The sequence below is a fragment of the Columba livia genome, chromosome 1 (assembly GCF_036013475.1).
Source record: "Columba livia isolate bColLiv1 breed racing homer chromosome 1, bColLiv1.pat.W.v2, whole genome shotgun sequence".
In the NCBI taxonomy this organism is placed as follows: Eukaryota; Metazoa; Chordata; class Aves; order Columbiformes; family Columbidae; genus Columba; species Columba livia.
This window is the reverse complement of record NC_088602.1, coordinates 113,194,055-113,211,816: the sequence shown is the minus strand read 5'-3', so window position 1 is coordinate 113,211,816 and position 17,762 is coordinate 113,194,055. Positions and strand designations below refer to the sequence as shown.

The 17,762-nt window shown below is 38.8% G+C and overlaps 1 protein-coding gene across 7 annotated transcripts in view; it reads left to right on the top strand.

The window, feature by feature from the left end:
• TBL1X (transducin beta like 1 X-linked) overlaps window positions 1-17,762 on the top strand; it is a 202,917-nt gene that overhangs the window by 170,607 nt on the left and 14,548 nt on the right. For all 7 annotated transcript variants that reach the window (XM_021287590.2, XM_065073658.1, XM_005502530.3 and 4 more), the window contains 5 exons: window positions 3,284-3,416; window positions 12,037-12,178; window positions 14,673-14,736; window positions 14,840-14,937; window positions 16,475-16,535. In XM_021287590.2, the coding sequence (XP_021143265.2) occupies window positions 3,284-3,416; window positions 12,037-12,178; window positions 14,673-14,736; window positions 14,840-14,937; window positions 16,475-16,535 (498 nt within the window). The remainder of the gene's footprint in view (window positions 1-3,283; window positions 3,417-12,036; window positions 12,179-14,672; window positions 14,737-14,839; window positions 14,938-16,474; window positions 16,536-17,762) is intronic.

The window sequence follows — 17,762 nt, the reverse complement described above, 5'->3', positions numbered from 1 at the left end:
GAGCCAAACTTTGGATTGCCTTCCAACTCAAATATTTTTAGTGTCATTTGTTTCATTATATTTGCAAGGATTGGCTTGGGTTTAAGAAAAATAAAGCTCTGGAAAAAAGGCTGAGCCCAGTTCCTTTATTACAGCCCTACAGCTGTAAAGAACAACTTCATTGAAAGGCCTGTCAAAGATTTAAGTAGAAAAACACATTTCCTGAGAAAAGACAGGGCAAGCACTGGTAAGATCTTAAAATATATATCTTTTTTAATTTGCAGGAAATAGTTAATATTACTCATGGGTACATTAGAATTTTATTTTTTTAAAAAACTTAGTCATAATAGTTTGGGGGAATATGACTTTTAATTTCCAGTTATTTCGGATTTTTAATATGTGTGAGGAAAACAATCATAATATAGCATAGACTTAACCAAAGATCTTCTGACCTTTAGAAAGTGGTTTGTGTTAACATTTGATCAGAGCCCTCCACTATGTGACCTTAGGCCTTAGGTTTTTCACTCATGAGGGTCTGTTGGCCTTAGTAGAACTGTCCTCTCTTTCAGAGACCCCCTCAGAGGCGTTCTTTGTGCAGATGAGGTCTCAACTGAGAGCTTTCTGCTCTGAAGATACTTCTTAAAAAAAATACTAAGCCTATTCTTGAGTGTTACTGCATCTTACCTACTTATCCTCATTCCCCATGCACACATTGTAGCTGCATCTATAGGAAAGCTGCATTTTCAGATGAGATCAGGGCTCACAGAAGCTTGTGCTGCAGTTTTTTGTTGTTATTGTAATTTTATCTACTAATTTATATTGGTAGTGTCTGTCTGAATCTGAGAAGAGCATGAAGCGGTCTCACAAAAGTATGAACTGTCCTGTTTGTTCAAAATGGGCCATTTTAAGTTTTGCGTTTAACAGTAACGCTCTAAATACGAATGTTCCTGACTATGATAAAAACAGGAAGGAAACACATATAATGTGAACATTTGTGAATGATTTCTGAAAGACTTCTCGTCTTTCTCTCCCTTTTCTTCTGAACCATCAAAGCTGTAGTGTCAAAATTATTACTGGAAGACAATAAGAAGTAATCCCACAGAGGCCAGTCAGTCTTGCATATACTAATGCAAGTATCAGCTGATCCAAGGTGCCTTCTCACAGCATGACTATTTGTGGGTTTTTCACAGCAGTTAGTAACATTCAAAGTCTGTATCCAGGTTCCTCCATCGGGCCATATACAATGGAAATACAGTTCTAAGCATCAGATGGCCTTGCTCTGGCAGCACCTCATGACTCAGGGACCTTGGAGTAATGCTGCTTCCAAGCTGTCATTTGGTTTTACTTCAGAGTGAAAAACAGCTCTGCCTTTAGAGCCAGGCAGGTAACAGTGGGATTGTGTGTGGTAAGAGCAGCATCTCGTTTAAATTGTGAAATAAAACACTTGAAAGATCTTACTTTCTGATTTACCCCCAGCTTCCAGCTCACACTGTGAGCAGGCCACAGATGAATGTGTAGCCATTACCATGCTGCTGGTTTTCTTATGAAAATACGCTTTAAACCTGGCGATTCTGTGCTGTGCTTAGAAATAAAGGATTGTGACTTCTGTATTTGTGTCTTCTGGTGGATTTTAATAGTGCTTCACTCTTCGTTGCCCTCATTTCTCAGACTATCATATCAAAGTTCCCAGCTGCTAGTGTCAGGCTAAATATCAAGTACCACTATATCCTAACAGTATTAATTTTAGTAGTTATATACATAGGGAGTTATCAAGGGCAATGCTTAATGTAGGGACTCAGCATAGGTGTAGATTTTACAAGCAGGCATATGTTTAGTTTTATGCAACAAGTCTGTAGGTAATAAATGTAGTTAAAAATATTGTATTTTTAATTAGAAATGTGAACTGTGAAACTAGTTAGTTGTTTCCTAATTTTGCTACTCAGTGCTTTGCAGCTCATTGAATTGCATGTAAATTACCTGCAAATTACATTTCATCTGTGATGTAGTTATGGCACAGACGTAGTCAATGTGATGCCTGACCAAATACGCAGTGAGAAATACTACTTGTGTGACTTGGTATGAATGAGGCAGAGTAAAACGGGGTATTTGGAAGCCTGGATGGGCTGGAAATCTGGAGATCTCCCTTCCAGTGGCAGTTGTGCAGCCTCCCAGTCTGTTTTGCCGGTCGATGGGCAATAGCTCAGCAGAGCTCAAGTATTGGGACAGATGGCTGGTTTTAAAGCCATAAACATGTGGCAATAAAGAAGCATAATTATTCCACCTGCGAACCTGTGGATCTCCATGTGTGGTGAAAGAGTGACTAGCTAAAAGACTTAACCCAGGATGAGAACTTGGATTTTGATCAGTCGGAGCAGATTGGCTGTCCAAGGCGTTGGTGAGGTAGGAGGGGGCTGACAGCCCTCCCCTCACACCTGTGCCTTCTGCAAAATGGGCCACACTGCTCCAGGTGACATCTGGCTGCTGGTTCAGTGCCTTACGTGGCCTTGGTCGCAGAGGGTAATAATCTTGTGCTGCTGCCAGGAAGCATAGTTTGAGCTGAATGAGGAGGAATTATACAGAAGCAATGAAAATCTGGAGTGAAAACGTTTGTCGTGTTGCAAAATTGAATGAATTGCAGCCACTAAGAGAAATTCATCATTTCAAATTCACTTTTTTTTTTTTTCCCCCTTAAGGAAATAAAGGAGCTTTGTAAAAACAAGGTTACTTAGACTGCAGTCTAAAGAATCCCAGAATTACAGCATACAGGTTAAGTGTATCTATGCCTTAGCTGGTACCTTTAGATATATCATGATACCATAAAGAAGGTGACCCCTCAGTATTTCCCTGCCATGCTCAGGGAATGAGGCCTTTACTCAGTATATTCTTCATCTATGAGTAACCCACATACTGCTTACAGGGCAGCGTTTAAGAAAATTACTGTTCTATATGTTACTTTTTCACAAGAACGTCATAAAACTTTTCTCAGATATGGCAATCTCCCATTTTAATCGATCTGTAAGTCATTTTTAATTATGCCAACTCTACTGAAATAAATACTATTTTTTTGAAGGAACGCTGCTTGGGTTTACACAGAATGTTTTGGAAAGCTCTGCATTTTGAGAAAATCTCATAAGTTTGAACTAGCGTAGGGGAGAAAATAGAGTAATATGGTCAGTGACACAATACAGAATATTATTTATAGCATATATGTTGCTGTAAGCTTTAGGCTGTGGCTAGCCAGCTGTTTTTAAAGCAGACCTAACAGCCTCTTGCAAACTACTTACTCTGGTATATCTCCTTACAGATAATCATTCAAAGCCAATGGAAATCGACGGGGATGTTGAAATTCCTCCTAACAAAGCAACAGTCCTTCGGGGCCATGAATCAGAGGTGTTCATCTGTGCCTGGAACCCTGTCAGTGACCTGCTAGCATCTGGGTAAGACCGTGACTAAAACCAGCTGCTGCAATTACAGTGTATTTAGAGATGCAAGAACATGCGGGTATATAGTAAAAATGAATGAGTATTCGCTTCACTGGTTTTTGAGCCCACAACTGTTTTTTTTCAGCAGTACTGTCTGTACCTGTGTAGGAGTTAAGTAATTATAAGCTGACGCAGGATATGAAGCATTTGAACATTTAAGATGTGCACTCTATGGCCCTGAATACACAGATATATATATATATATTTAAAGGTTTTTTAAATAACTGTGCATAATTTTCGGACTGTTTGAAGTTCGTGTAGTCTACTCCTACTTCTCTTAGTTAATGGTTCACATTGAGGTCTCAGAAAGTCTTTGGCTTTCAGGTTTTGGTTTTAAGTACAGAGACTCTAAAATAGAGTTCTCTTTGGCTACGTGTGCGTTGGCATGGTGCAGCACAAATGGGAGCAGATCTTTAAGGCAGGACCTTATGTCACCAGTGTTTGTATTGGAGAGGACACTTCAGGCTGGACTTAGTTTTGTCTGATGCACTGGTCACCAGGGCTTGTTTTAGGTTGTGGTCATTGAAAAGGAGTCAGCTTGTGTTCTCTAGGACTGCTCAGCAAGGACAACCAAAGCGTGGTAAGTGGGACAGTCAGGAGGTTGACTTACAAAAAGCGCTTTTGATCCAAGTAAAAATGCTAATGTAAACATACCCCTGGAGCTATATAGAGACACTGTTGGAATCTGTGTTCATGCTTAAACTTTAAAATGAAGGCTGAATTTCAGAAGTCTAACTGGGAACATGGAGGAAAAGTTGTATAAGTTAGAGGAGATAAATGCGTCTTCAGCACTGAGTTGCTTAGCAGTAGAACACATTTCTTACACAGAAAAGGAGAGTCCTTATTTTATTTCCAACTTTTTGCAAGATCATCGGAATAATTTTCTTATCTTTGTTGACTTAATACACGAAAACAAGGAATTAGGGTGCAAATGGGAAAGAATAGATAGGAAAAATAAATACCAGATTAGATAAACAGCACAAGATATCTAAGACAGTGAAGACAGAAGTTTCCAAATAATAATTTTATACAACAAACTGGATTTTTAGAAAACATAATCTTGATGAATATTCTTCATTTCTGGAATGTCCAGGCCTGGTAGTACTTCTAGCATCTGTAGCACTAAGTATCTTCGTTTACTAATTTAAAATGGATATAGTGGTAGAATTTGCAAAAGCTGTATATAGGGGTTTTGGTTTAAAATCTTTGGGTTTCAGCTCTTTTTTTCCATAGGCTCAGTGAGTCTTCTCCTTTGTGGTAGGATACCTGGGTGCTGCCATGATACAGACAAGAGCAGTGATAGCAGCCACACTCCTGTGCCGTGTGTTTGCTCTGTTTTCTGCTGATAGTATTCCTCTACCCACTCAAGTTTTCTAGTGTCTCGGGCAATATTGCTTGGCAGTATTACTTATCCCTAGCAAATGATTATTATTAAGAAGGGAAGTCCTGATCAGTAAGGTTGGTCTCCAGTTAAAATAGGCAAGTATAAAACAGTTATTTCACACAGATTGTTCTCAGCATACAGTTGAGTGAGCTGTAAAAAGAGATTTATTTAATGTATAAATAAATAAAAATTGGGATTGACAAATGTGGTAGAACTGTAGTATACTAGATTCATTAATCATGCTGGCTCAAATCTGAGAGAAAGTTTTAGAGGAAGAATAAATTAATCAGGGGAAAGCAAAGAATCTGTGATGTACAAGCCGTGTTACTGCCTGCATAATGATTTGTAAATCAGCATGAAATGATCCTGAATGAACATGCTTCTGTACTACCCCTCTAACTTTTCAATGTATGCCAAAATGCTTTGACTAACCATAGGTATTAAATCATAGCCTAACAGTGAAGAAAACCTCAAAAACTAAGAAGAATTTAGTTAACCTCATTATATAGTTTTCATGGTTGTTCCTTATTAAAGCTGAAAATCTTGAAAAGGTTTCAGAAAACCTGGAAGAGCTTTACCATAGCGGGGACAAACTTCATGAGAATTTCATGGGCTGTCTTGAGATCAATAGCTCTCACATTTAGGATAATTCAAATGAAGGGACTGTACAATGAATCTCCTTTAGCCCTGTCATTCTAAACAATATACTTTTTAATAGTGAACTTATACATTATGGTATTTATTTGAATTCTATGCAGAACAGTCTGCAGGTGATCAGTTAGCACACCCATATTATTATCTGAAGGAAAACCGGTGGGGAGAAAGGGTGCCATACAGAATTATTGTTTAGGGACAACCGGTGGTGCCTAAGATGAAGGTGCTGCTTTATTCTGGAGGATACCTGCACAGCTGAAATTAGGCATCTGCTCAAGTCCTCTGTCCCTCTGCAGGTACCTACATCTCTCAACTCATCACGTGGTGAAGACTCCCAAGTGCAGGTGCTGAGACCTCATCTGTTGGCTTCAGCCCTGGTAACCATATCCTGGTATCTGACTCGCCTCTGCCAGCGCCTCCCTGGTGTTCACAGCCATAGCATGTATAGTTGAAACTCTGGACCATTTAATAAATCAGAGCATGTACTGCAGTGATGGAGGAAGCCGTAGGTGCTTTAACTTCACTGCAGGGTGCTAAGCACCAGTAGATGGATCCTGAGACAGCGATGTCTTACACAGCTTGACGTAAACCTGGGCGATGATAATCAGAACCATTAGTCAGATGTCTGAGATAGAGGAGTACCATCTCAATATCCCTTCAATTAAACTTTACCCTTCAGTGTAATAAGTCTTTCTTAATAAGCTTTGCTACTGATTTTGGAACCAGGTAGATACGTGCATGGTTAGAAAGTACAGCCAGGTGCTGTGTCTGATGCAGACTAATGGCAATGCAATGAAAATGCAAATAATGTAGAACCACGTGCATCTTGGTCGGATTTCAGCTTGCTCACAAGAAACAAAGCATGTGATGAAGTTAGCCTTCACATCATGCAGCAGTGCATGCCTGACAAAGCTTGCGTGACTGAAATGGCATAGAAGGCACAGAAGAAAATGAAACCCAGGGAAGAGAGCTGAGTGTCTGATTGTGCTTCTGCACAAAGAAGCATATGAGGTGTCTGCTACAATAATAGCGCGAGCTAGCATCTCCAGGTAAACTGTGTATTATGGCACCAATTAAATGAGGGGGAGAAACTCCCTGAGATCTACAGAATGCTGCAGTTTGTCCTTTACAAAGTAATGCTTAAAAAAACAAAACTACAGTTAGTCTGATGTGCAAAGGCCGAATTGTTAGATTCTATAATAGTCATATTTTGCTGCCCAGTCTCTCTCATCTCTTTTCCCATCTGCCTGATTGTACTCATCTGCTGCCTTCTTAAAAAATACATATAAAAACCTGACTATTAAATAAAGGAAATAACACATTTGTTCTGTTTATAAAGTGCCTTGCACAATTAAATTTCAATTCATGGCAAAGTATTTTCTTCAAGCCTTGTTATACAAGCAATTTTTCTAGCAATTAGCGGCAGTTTAGACAGCAACCTGATGTAATCTTCAAAGGAGTAAAAGAATGATGCAGGTTCATGACCTAATCTGAAGCAAGCTGTGCAAGGGGATTTGTTTGCAGAATGAATTACCCAAAACTAGAGGATTGGTTTCCAGTTTTAGTGTGTATGCCACTGATAGAAAGGGATTTTGGTATTGGATATCTCATGTAGTCAATTGCTGTGACTTTCTAGAGTGTGAAGGATAGCACATGCATATATACTTTCTGGACTATGCAAAGGGCTATTTAAAAAAAAAAAAAAAAAAAAAAAAAGAAATATAAAAAAAAGGCAGTGGAGACATAGCCAAAATATGATGAAATAGCCAAAAAAATTTATTCTGCAGCTCTTCTTCCTCCTCCACCACACCCATAACTCTTGGAGTGGAGGATGGTGGAGTCTAGAGATACCACTGAAGGCTTTCAAAGCCATGACTGTCACCAGATGCTTATGAGAAGAATGCTTAGATGTTACTATGAACAGAAACATTGTAATAGTACAATAAAGTGCATACATACAGCCTTGTAAGAAGATTGGCTTTATGAGGGAAATCAACACTGAAGAATGAATAATAGTATAGTGTTTTCGAGAGGTAAAAAATATATATATATATATATATATATATATATATATATATATGCTTGGCTAAATTGCAAGGTTTGGCCATTCTGGGCCATAATTTCAATTTTGCTCCTAAAAACTGATTGCTCTGCTCTTCAAAGACTGCTTTCTTCCATGAGATATCTTTCAATATCTAAGTTGTAATTTTATGGTGCATGTAAAATCTTACAGATGGTTGTATTCCCTGGGTAGTGCAGAAACCCACTACATCTATGTCCACATTAGTAAACTAGCCATGCCTGGGAGTATTCCTGAGCACTGAGGCCAGCTGGCACAGAAGGGCCGGTGTCTGTGCTAGCAAACTGTCCTGGCTGCCAAACTATCTGTACACTGGGAATTGTCTCTGGACTATTATAACCACCAAGCCATGCCCAGGAGTTATTCAGAGAGAACATCAGGGCCCCAAGCAAGAGTGTTAATTAAAACAGGCCAGAGGAATAACCTGTCAGTTTGCTGGCGTAGGTGATCATGGTCCAGTGACCCAGACTGTTCCTGGACATGCTTGAATTTCTCAGTACGGAAGTGGCTGGACTGTGAATGTCAAGGTTACCAGGGCCTTGAACTCCAAAAGCTTTACCATGTCATTTTAGGATGCACGTTCAAGGGCCGTTTCCAAGAGCGTGCTCTGCTCTGTTACATCCAGCCATGCCCTTCAAGGAATTCTCATAGCTGTGAAGCAGAGGGACCTGGCTTTATTCCCAAAACCCAACAGTAGGTTTCTTTGCTCATCTTTGCTGATCTCTACCGGCCTCTTTCACACAGGGGAAGTTTGGCACTGTGCACTTTTGCTCTGCCTAGCCAGCAAAATAATCTGCTGTAAAAGCTGTTTTCCAAGATCTGTCCATTATGGCTGCTTCTCTCAGAAGCAAGAAAGAATGTTTCTAGGCCATCTCCTGTCATCATCTCTGGATTTTGTATAATGCTTTGAGTTACTGTATTCCTCACATCAGCGGTTTAAGATCCATCATGAATTACCTTTCTGAATAATTCTTTTGAATTACCAGGTTAAGGGACTTGATTTCACAAACCCAACCCCCTAGTCCATGCCAGGTATCAATTCTGCCAACTGTAAGTGCTTATTCATTAGCAGGTCACTTCATTTGGGCCAGTTTCCCAATTGCATCAAATCCATTAACGCAGGGGTATCAAACTCATAGTCACTACTGTAATGTAACTACTCCTACATTTATACAATCCTAAAACTACACTTGCCCCTTTGGAGGCACCACGAGGCTGATGTGGCCCCTGGTGACAACGAGTTTAACAGCCCTGCATTAATGCAATGTGGTCAGCTATTAGGTGAGGTCTACTTGAATAACATGTTGCAGGTAGCAATGTTGTAGAATCAGTTGGACAGACAGACATCTCCCTCTGGGTACCCCTGAGGCATTTCCCACTGCTGACTTGCCTGGGAAGCAGAAGCACTCACTTTAAGAGACCTGCTTTATGAAGGACAAGTTAGGTGTGTAAATTATGAGGAGTTTCATTCCCTTTATGCTTTTAACAATCTCTTTTAAAATAAAATCATAACCAGTCTAACCTGTTTGAGCCAGAAGTGTTAAACACAAATTAGCAATATTGCATATCAAAATAACAGTGATTATAAGACTTGCAGCTGAAGATTAGAAATCAACGTCAACATCGATCGTCAACAACGATCTTGCAAACTTCTTTACCCAACTGCAGCTGTTTTAACCTCTCTGCTGACAGTTACGGAGTGAGGATGTTATATGTCACAAATAAAATTCTGCAAGCGTTTGCCTACCTTGATTCATTATTATACCAGGACTGGAGAGCATGAAATGAAATAAAATTATTTCAGAACTAGCCTTCCTCAAACTTGGCAGCACTCTGCCATAGTACAGAACAGTATACCTATTACGCAAGTGTCCATGACTTGCATGTTGGAATGAGCTGCTTTATCCTGCAGATCGAAATGCTTCTGTGGGCTAAGGAGATTAAATATCTTTCTGAATTGTGCTTGAACTATGGTCCTCTAATAAGGCAGGGTTCACTGAATCATTCAACAGAAATCAGAATACTTTCCAGAGCAGAGAATACTTTTTTTTTTTTCCCCAGCAACAAAAGGGGAGACACACAAATACCCCTGCCACACACTGGTAGATTTATAAAGCCTCTCTGCAGGGACACATAATAGCTTATGTAGCCTTAGGAAGAAGAAAATGGAAAAACAAAATTAAAATACTGGAAAATAAGATTGCCCAAGCATCGCCAGAAAACCGGCTAAATAAAACTGTTGAAAAACAAAACATAACCCTTTTAGAACTAGCAAATAAGATATTGTGTTTGATAGCCAAGTGGCTGACTATTTTATTCACAGGGTCCAGTAACAAACTGGATTATTACAACGAGGGCAGAACTGGCCCAGCGTCCTGTATAGTAGAGAAGCCAGCACTGAAGGAATTTCCTACTTAGCATGTTAACCAATAACCCAAGCCTGTGAAAGACTTATGTTCTCATTATTGTAAATTATCACAACTAAAAATGTTCCTTAACTTCTGAGCCTCATTATTGACTTCATTAGTTTTCTAGCCAAATGTGCAAAATTGTTATTCAGTTTTCCAGACCTCTGAAGGAATAAGAAATTATATTAGAGTCACAGCTCTGTATGGTGGCAAAAATTATCCTAATTAAAACTATTTCTTAATCACTAAAGTGAAAGATTTGTGCAAAAAAATAAAGAATGGCTGTACAGCCATAGCTTGTGGTTAGGCTGGAAAGCCCTGGCGAGCTGTCACATCTCAGCTTGACCCAAAGGGTTGAGAGAGATGATGGCACGTTCCCCAGGTGTGTCATGACCCAGCAGAGCTCAGCCACCGATACAGGCAGAGAGGTTTCTGCTTTTATGGTTGAGCTATTGTTCATGTAAACAATGTCTAAAATATTGGTAAAATAATACGCAAAGATCAATCAAGTTCAATACATGATTGGTCAATATTTGCACTCGAAGATGTGTGAAGTGTTTAAAATTTGACCAGTACTTTCAGTGTAAATAATTAAAATTTTTATTAGTAGATCAGAAGAAAAATTAATTTGCTCTTGTGATGGATTTCCTTTTCAGTAAAACAAGACTTGTCAAAGCAAAAATGGATCTCAGATCTTTAGTCTTTGAATAAAGACTTTTTCTTCTTGTTAGTGTATAGGAAAGGAAGTTCTAGTCATTACTTTATAAAAAACAGAAAAGCTAACATATCAGGTACATCAACAATGACGTTTCATCTTGACTGCATGAATTCTTGAAATATAAGAGAGAACCTAATTCTCTTCCAAGATTCTGCTTACTGCATGTAAATGAAAGTTACCCTCTGAACAAAACAAGCAATCCAGGGTAGTTTGATTGTTTTGGTTGTTGTTGTTATTGATTGCTTTAAAAAAAGCAGGGGTGGAGGGGGGAGCATGAGACAAATCCCAGTAAACTAGAAGGCATAGTATCTTCCACCCCATTGCAAATTGATTTCTGATCTCAGAGGCATTTTTCATTGGAAGAAAGATTTATACAAAGTGAAAATAAATATATTACTTACAACCAGATTATGATAAACTCTACACTTCCTCCTCAAAACTTACTCTAGACAGTCTCTGGGTTTCAGTCTGCAATAAAAACTTCTCCCTAGAAAATATTTGGTCTATAAAATAGATTAAAATCTTGATGTGGTCTCTGTCTTGTCTGTCACCAAGAAAAAATATTATGTCGGCAGGTTTTTTTGCCACCTTTTTGGACAATGTGAGCTAAGCAGCCAAGCTACAGACAGCAAAGGACACTGTAAACAACTCAAAATGAATTTATATTACGTTTCTGTTTTTCTGATCTTTATGTTCTGTGGCTTGATTTAAAGCTGAGAGGCTGTTTCACAAGCAGCATCTGTCAGAGGTTATGTGCGCAGTGTGCTCCTGCAGCCCAGAAGGCCGGTTGTGTCTTGGGCTGCATCAAAAGGAGCGTGGCCAGCAGGTCAAGGGAGGTGATTCTGCCCCTCTGCTCTGATCTAGTGAGACCCCACCTGGAGTCCTCTGTCCAGCTCTGGAGCCCTCAGCACAGGAAAGACACGGACCTGTTGGAGAGGGGCCAGAGGAGGCCACAAAAATGATCAGAGGGTTGGAACAGCTCTGCTGTGAGGACAGGCTCTCAGCTTCTCTCTTCTTCTCTTCCCCATAGAGTTGGGGTTGTTCAGCCTGGAGAAGAGAAGGCGCCAGGGAGACCTTTTTGCGGCCTTTCAGTGCTTAAAAGTGACCTATAAGAAAGATGGGGACAGACAAAAGTAGCCGGCCTAGCAGGGCCTGTTACAACAGGAAATTTTTTTTAAAGTATAGGGAGTGCTGGAAGGGCAGAATTGGAAAGAAAAATCACATTTTAAAGGGTGTGACATTCTCTCAATGAAAACAGAAATAGAGGTTTTTACGTTGTTTGCTGGATTGGCACCAAAGGACTTTTCACCTCTGCACAATTGCTTTTATAGATCCGGAGACTCAACAGCCAGAATATGGAATCTCAATGAGAACAGCAACAGCGGCTCCACTCAACTAGTTTTGAGGCACTGCATAAGAGAAGGAGGACATGATGTCCCCAGCAATAAGGACGTGACTTCATTGGACTGGAATGTAAGCTAACTTCTAAGACTGTGCATGGTTTTTAACTGTCTGAATTTAATTCAGAGGCAATTACAGCTGCTGCTCCATATCTTTTATATCTGAGGTGACCAGAAGCTCTGTCCTAACCTACTGACCTCTTGTTTCAAATATTCATAATAGGCTGAACTTTCCCCTACATGCTATAATTTTCCAGGGCTGTTGCCATCTCCAAGCTTAATAATGATGTATTTGTAACTCTATTTTGGGAACATGGATAGAAATAAACTTAGCTAACTTTAAGGATGAAGATTGAACAAGCGATCTATGTAGTAATGAAGCCTGATTAATAATATACTTGCATCTCATAGTTACTTTATTTTGGCCTGTAAGGAGATATAAGCACTAGCAAAGGTTTTTCTGAGGTTGGACTATTAACCCTCTCTCATTTGGATTATGATGTGCATAGCAAAACATGTTCACATCATTGTCTTTACGTTGGTAGGAGCATGCGTAGTCATTCTCTCTTCACCTACCCACCTTCTGGGTGGAACTGTCTTGTCTGATCCCTTTTTTTACTTTAATCCTGCAAAACCTTCTATCTTAGATAATGTTGTCCTGCACAGAGAAGACTGAAGTGAGCAGAGAGGACAGGGATTGTTGACAATCCCTAGTGTCTGGTTAGTGTCTTTGGGCAGCTTTAAGGCTGCTTCATGTCTCTTTTGTGCCACCAAACACTGTAAAAAGAACTTAAAAGACCTTGCAGGAACCTTAATTAATTTTGAGATCACTTGCATTCTGTCTGTTTTGCTGATATTAGTATGGACAGACTGATCACATCAGTGTTGTTTTTGTAGGAAAGCAGATTAAAAATTAAGTACCAGAAAGGATTCTCATCAGTTACATACAGTCTCAGCTGCTGGCCAGACACCAAGATTTGATTAATCTTTACTGCATTATTGTCCTTCAGGTGAGCTAGGTAATTCACGGAAGTGAAAGATAAGGTTACTGCACAAAGCAGCTTCCCCTGCGTATTTTATATTTGACACAATGAAAGAAGTACAAAAAGCAGAGGTAGGTTAAAAAAGCAAATAAAGATAAAACCCAATAAATGTTCATTACATGTTTCCTGTGGATATCACAGTGAAGAAAAATAGTAGGGAGAAACTAAACTGAGGAGTAGGAAAAGAGTAATTGAAAGAGGAAAGGTGCAGAACAGTTATGAAAGTTGTCTAAAACACAGCAGGCATCCTCTTGTGTTTCCTGTAGCAGTTCCTTCCCTTTCCAAACTTCAGTGGTCACTGATACTTCATTTGCATTGTACCAGTACTTAATATAAGGAAATTTTCCTAATTTAAACACTTGAAGTGCTTCCAACTAACTTTGAGTTTTCCAGAGAATGTGAATTACCACCAACAAATTTCGATAAACTGTACATGTAGTCCCTGAGCTTTCCTTCCCTTTTCTCTTTTTGTTCTTATCAGTTTTGTTCTCATCAGTGGTCCATATAAGTGTCTATCGCAGTGAAGTTGGCTTAGGTTTTGAGATCTATCCCCCTACATCATTGTATATTTGAATTAAATCTACAACTGCTCTGACTCACTGTTTCGGGAGGGTTGGAGTAGACATATGTTTTAAAGGATTATTTTATGCTTTTTCATATTTTCTATTCATTATGATAGAAATTCCATCTGCCTTTATTGTTTATTTAGAACCACAGTATTAATACTATTTCACTGTGAAATTTTCACACTGATGATATTAAATTGTTTCTCTGTTTATTGTGTTTTATAATAAAAAGAGTTATTTCTAGGGGCCATGTTTAGATCATGTCCTTTGGTACCAAGGGTATGATTCATTTCCCTTAGATTTAACCATCTAAACTAGTCATGTAGACTGCCTCTAAGTCAACATTACAATTACAGTTCCTGGGCTTTTTTTCTTCTGATTGGGACCCATGAATCTACCTTTTCTCAGGCTGTCCATCATCGTACTGTGCCTCTGAGCATCTGTGTTTAGACAAGTAGGAAGTGACTTTTTGGTGGAAGATGACATTCGAGGTGTTAACCATGAGTGTAGATGGCTTAGATGTTTAGGTCTGTCCTTCAGGTAGAGGTGCCTGAATTTCACTGCACTGGGATTTAGTCAGGATTTAGATGATCTGTTCATGTTTTATAGGCTCTTTATGTCTAAGAAGTAGTATCTGTTTGTTATCTGGGAGAATCCCATAGGATTTGTTATATCTTGTTTTCTTTTTCTAATCTTTTTGATTAAATGAATTTTATCTGATGGTGTAGCCCAGTATTTAATAGTATGTTAGAGGGTTTTATTTCCTCTTTGCTGTCTGCAGTAATAACCTTTCATTTAAATCATAGTATAGTCTGTCTCAGTGTGTGGACTCAGATTTCCCATAAATCACAATGAGAAAAGAAAAGCAAAGCAAAGGGAAAGAAAAGAGAAGAAAAAGGCTTGGTTGAAACAGATTCCATCTGGTATTGACCTTTGCCATTTATATCTATCCCAACAGAGTGATGGAACACTATTGGCTACAGGCTCATATGATGGTTTTGCAAGAATATGGACAGAAGATGGTAAGTCAAATAGCATTAATTATTCGTAAGCATTGAACAGCAGTGAACTGTAATTTAGCTAATTTGCAAACAAATTGTCATATTAACCTTTTCTTTTTTGCAGGTAACCTTGCAAGCACCTTAGGTCAACATAAAGGTCCAATATTTGCCCTGAAATGGAACAAAAAGGGGAATTATATTTTAAGTGCTGGTGTTGATAAAGTGAGTTTAAAAATACGTTATTCTAGCATAAATATGCTGACTCAGTGAACTTGTGCTGCTGAACTCCATAAGATTTTCTTCTCCTCTAGGCACCCTGGAGAGTTGACTTTTCTTTAATGTGCTTTAGTGCATGTTGGTTACATTTTTGAGGCTGCATAAATGTGTACTATTTTTATGTAGAAGATTTTACTTAAAAAAAAACAAAACAACTCAATTTGCCCCCCATGTATAATTGGGTCTTAAATGTGTCTCAGTTAAGGAAAGATCTGCTTCCAGTACTTAGGTTTGGAGTTCGATCAACTAGCTGTTTCCAAGAAGGAAGTGATCTTAAAGATACTGCACCTTTTAGCTCATCTAGTTATTGAAACACTTTTATTTGAATAAAATATATATGGCTTCCTAAGCAAATATGCAAAAAAAAAGGTAGTTCTGAACTCAAAATCAAGCAAAACATTGTAGTCACAACTGAGTGCGTATTAAAGATTAAAATGAACAGATGACTGTTGATGATTAGTGCAAATCCATTAAAACCGAAATGGGAAAGGGCACAGCATTTATCTTGCCTGACTTTCAACATCTAAAAATTAGATGTGCATGTCATCCTTGGCTTCCTTTCTAAAATTTGAAGAGCAAAATGGCGCTTCCAAATGATGGGTTGCACTGTTACAGTGAGCTGACAGAGGGAGCCCAGGAAAACTAGCTCAGGCTTGTACCTCTCATTTGTAGGCCAGATGAATCTCTGTATTTTCACATACTTGTGAAAACAGAAGCTTAGGTTTTTTATTCCTTTTAATACTGGCTTATATTCAGCTGCGCTTGTCTCCCAATTGTAGTTCCATTATTCCGGCAAACTTATGTTCCCAATAACAGCAGTCATACTTTAGATGATCCATTATCAGCAAGGTGAGGCATCCTTAATTTATTTTCTGGAAGCATGTACTCCCAATAAATTGATAGTTCACTCAGAAGGTGGTATTGAACTCTACAGGGGAGTTGCTTACATGGGCTGTGGGTATGGATTAACGTGTAGTAAGCAAATTGCACATAAGTCTGTCCCACCACAATGGCAAGATGTGATATGTACTGAGCTGCTAGATAAACATTTCACTTGGTGGTTTAATTGTCAGAAATGTAGCATCACGTAGTTTTGGAGTAGAATTCAACTTGTGTCTTTGAAAAGAGGAAGACGTCTTCTTTGAAAAAGACAACTGAAACAGCTGGAACAAAATGCTTATTAAAAATGTGTATGTGTAGTACTGTCTTCTAGCATTATTCAGAGAGAATATGCCTGTTCTTAGTAGTTATATTACTTCCTCTGTAGGTGTGATACTTCTTTATCTACACGTAGATTATTATTCTGCAATATTTGGAAGTGATTTCTGTTTTTTCGGCTGTTTGGCACACAGGGCTCTCTGCAATCAATAATTTTATCAGTCCATCTTTTAGAATTGCTCCTCAGTGAGGGCGCTGCTCTCTGTTTGTTTTCTCTGAGTTGAACAGTCACTAATCTTTTTTTCCCCTCTTCCTTTGGATGCAGACGACAATAATTTGGGATGCTCACACAGGAGAAGCTAAACAGCAGTTTCCTTTCCATTCAGGTAATTTTTGCATAATTCCTGTTAGTAAAATGAATTGCCGTTTTTAATTTTGTCAATACAGTTTATCCTTTAGTAAGATACTATCTGCCAGAGAGAAGTTCAAACCAAGTTTTTTGTGCTTGAACTATCCTGAGTATCATGGCTTGTGAGTTTATTTTTTTCAGAAAGATGAGGTTCTGTGAGAATCAGCTTTGAAAGTCAGAGTGATTGAAGGAGAGAATTCATACAGCAGCTGTACATACCTAGCTGAATGATTCTGTCCTTATCTATGTGTACCAAGTGGTGATTTATGAAGAGATTTTTTGATGGAGGTGTCTGGGATCTCTTCCACTCTTTCTGCTTCTGTTGCAATGAAACTGACTTTAGACAGAAGCAGATGGATCTCTCATGCCACTTGCATTCACCACTGCAAGCATGAAGGTCCTCAGGAATTTCTTGGCTTTTAATTTTGACTTGAAGTTCTTTAGTATCTGCTTTCTCTAATTACCAGAATTCAGTTGTCAGCCATGAGCTTCATAACCTTGATGAACCAAAACCTTATTTGTATGGTCATTTGTAGAGCTGGTCTGCTCCAGGAAGACAGGAGGTGTCACAGATACTAAGTAATCAGTGATGTAATCTTAAGTTCACTTGAGACCAGGCTTGTAAGATGATGACTGAATTTGTGATCCAAACTGGATAAGTTGTCGTAGTGAAGATTTTTTAAGTGGCATAGCCAAACTGAGTATAAAACTACCAAAACATTCCAGATTCTGACGCTAGAAATGTTCATCTTCCTGTGTTTTCACTCTATTTTTAAATACAGCAGGCTTTCACAAGGTGCTCATTGGTTTTTAAAATGTTTTACTACTGATTTTGAAACATAATATTAACATGCTTTTCAGCTCAATTTCTAGTTGTTCTCATTCTTGCATTTTCACTGATGTTGATATCATGCAGTAGCAATTGAAATAGTTATTCAACAGAACACAAAAAGTACGTCCATGCACAGAGCAGATCCATACTCTGCATTTTTGTCACTCATCTCACCTATTAATGCAGCTGTCAGTTTGGAGGTATCAGTGTCTGCTGACAGATTTTCTCATTGTGGCATGCATGTATTTATCATAACTGTTTCATCAAGGCAAACTTTGTACTGTATAGTGATATAGTTAATGAGACTCTTAAGCCTTGTGACCCCCAGCTATTGATGTAAGTAGTTGCAGATACAGAACTTGGTTAGCCCTT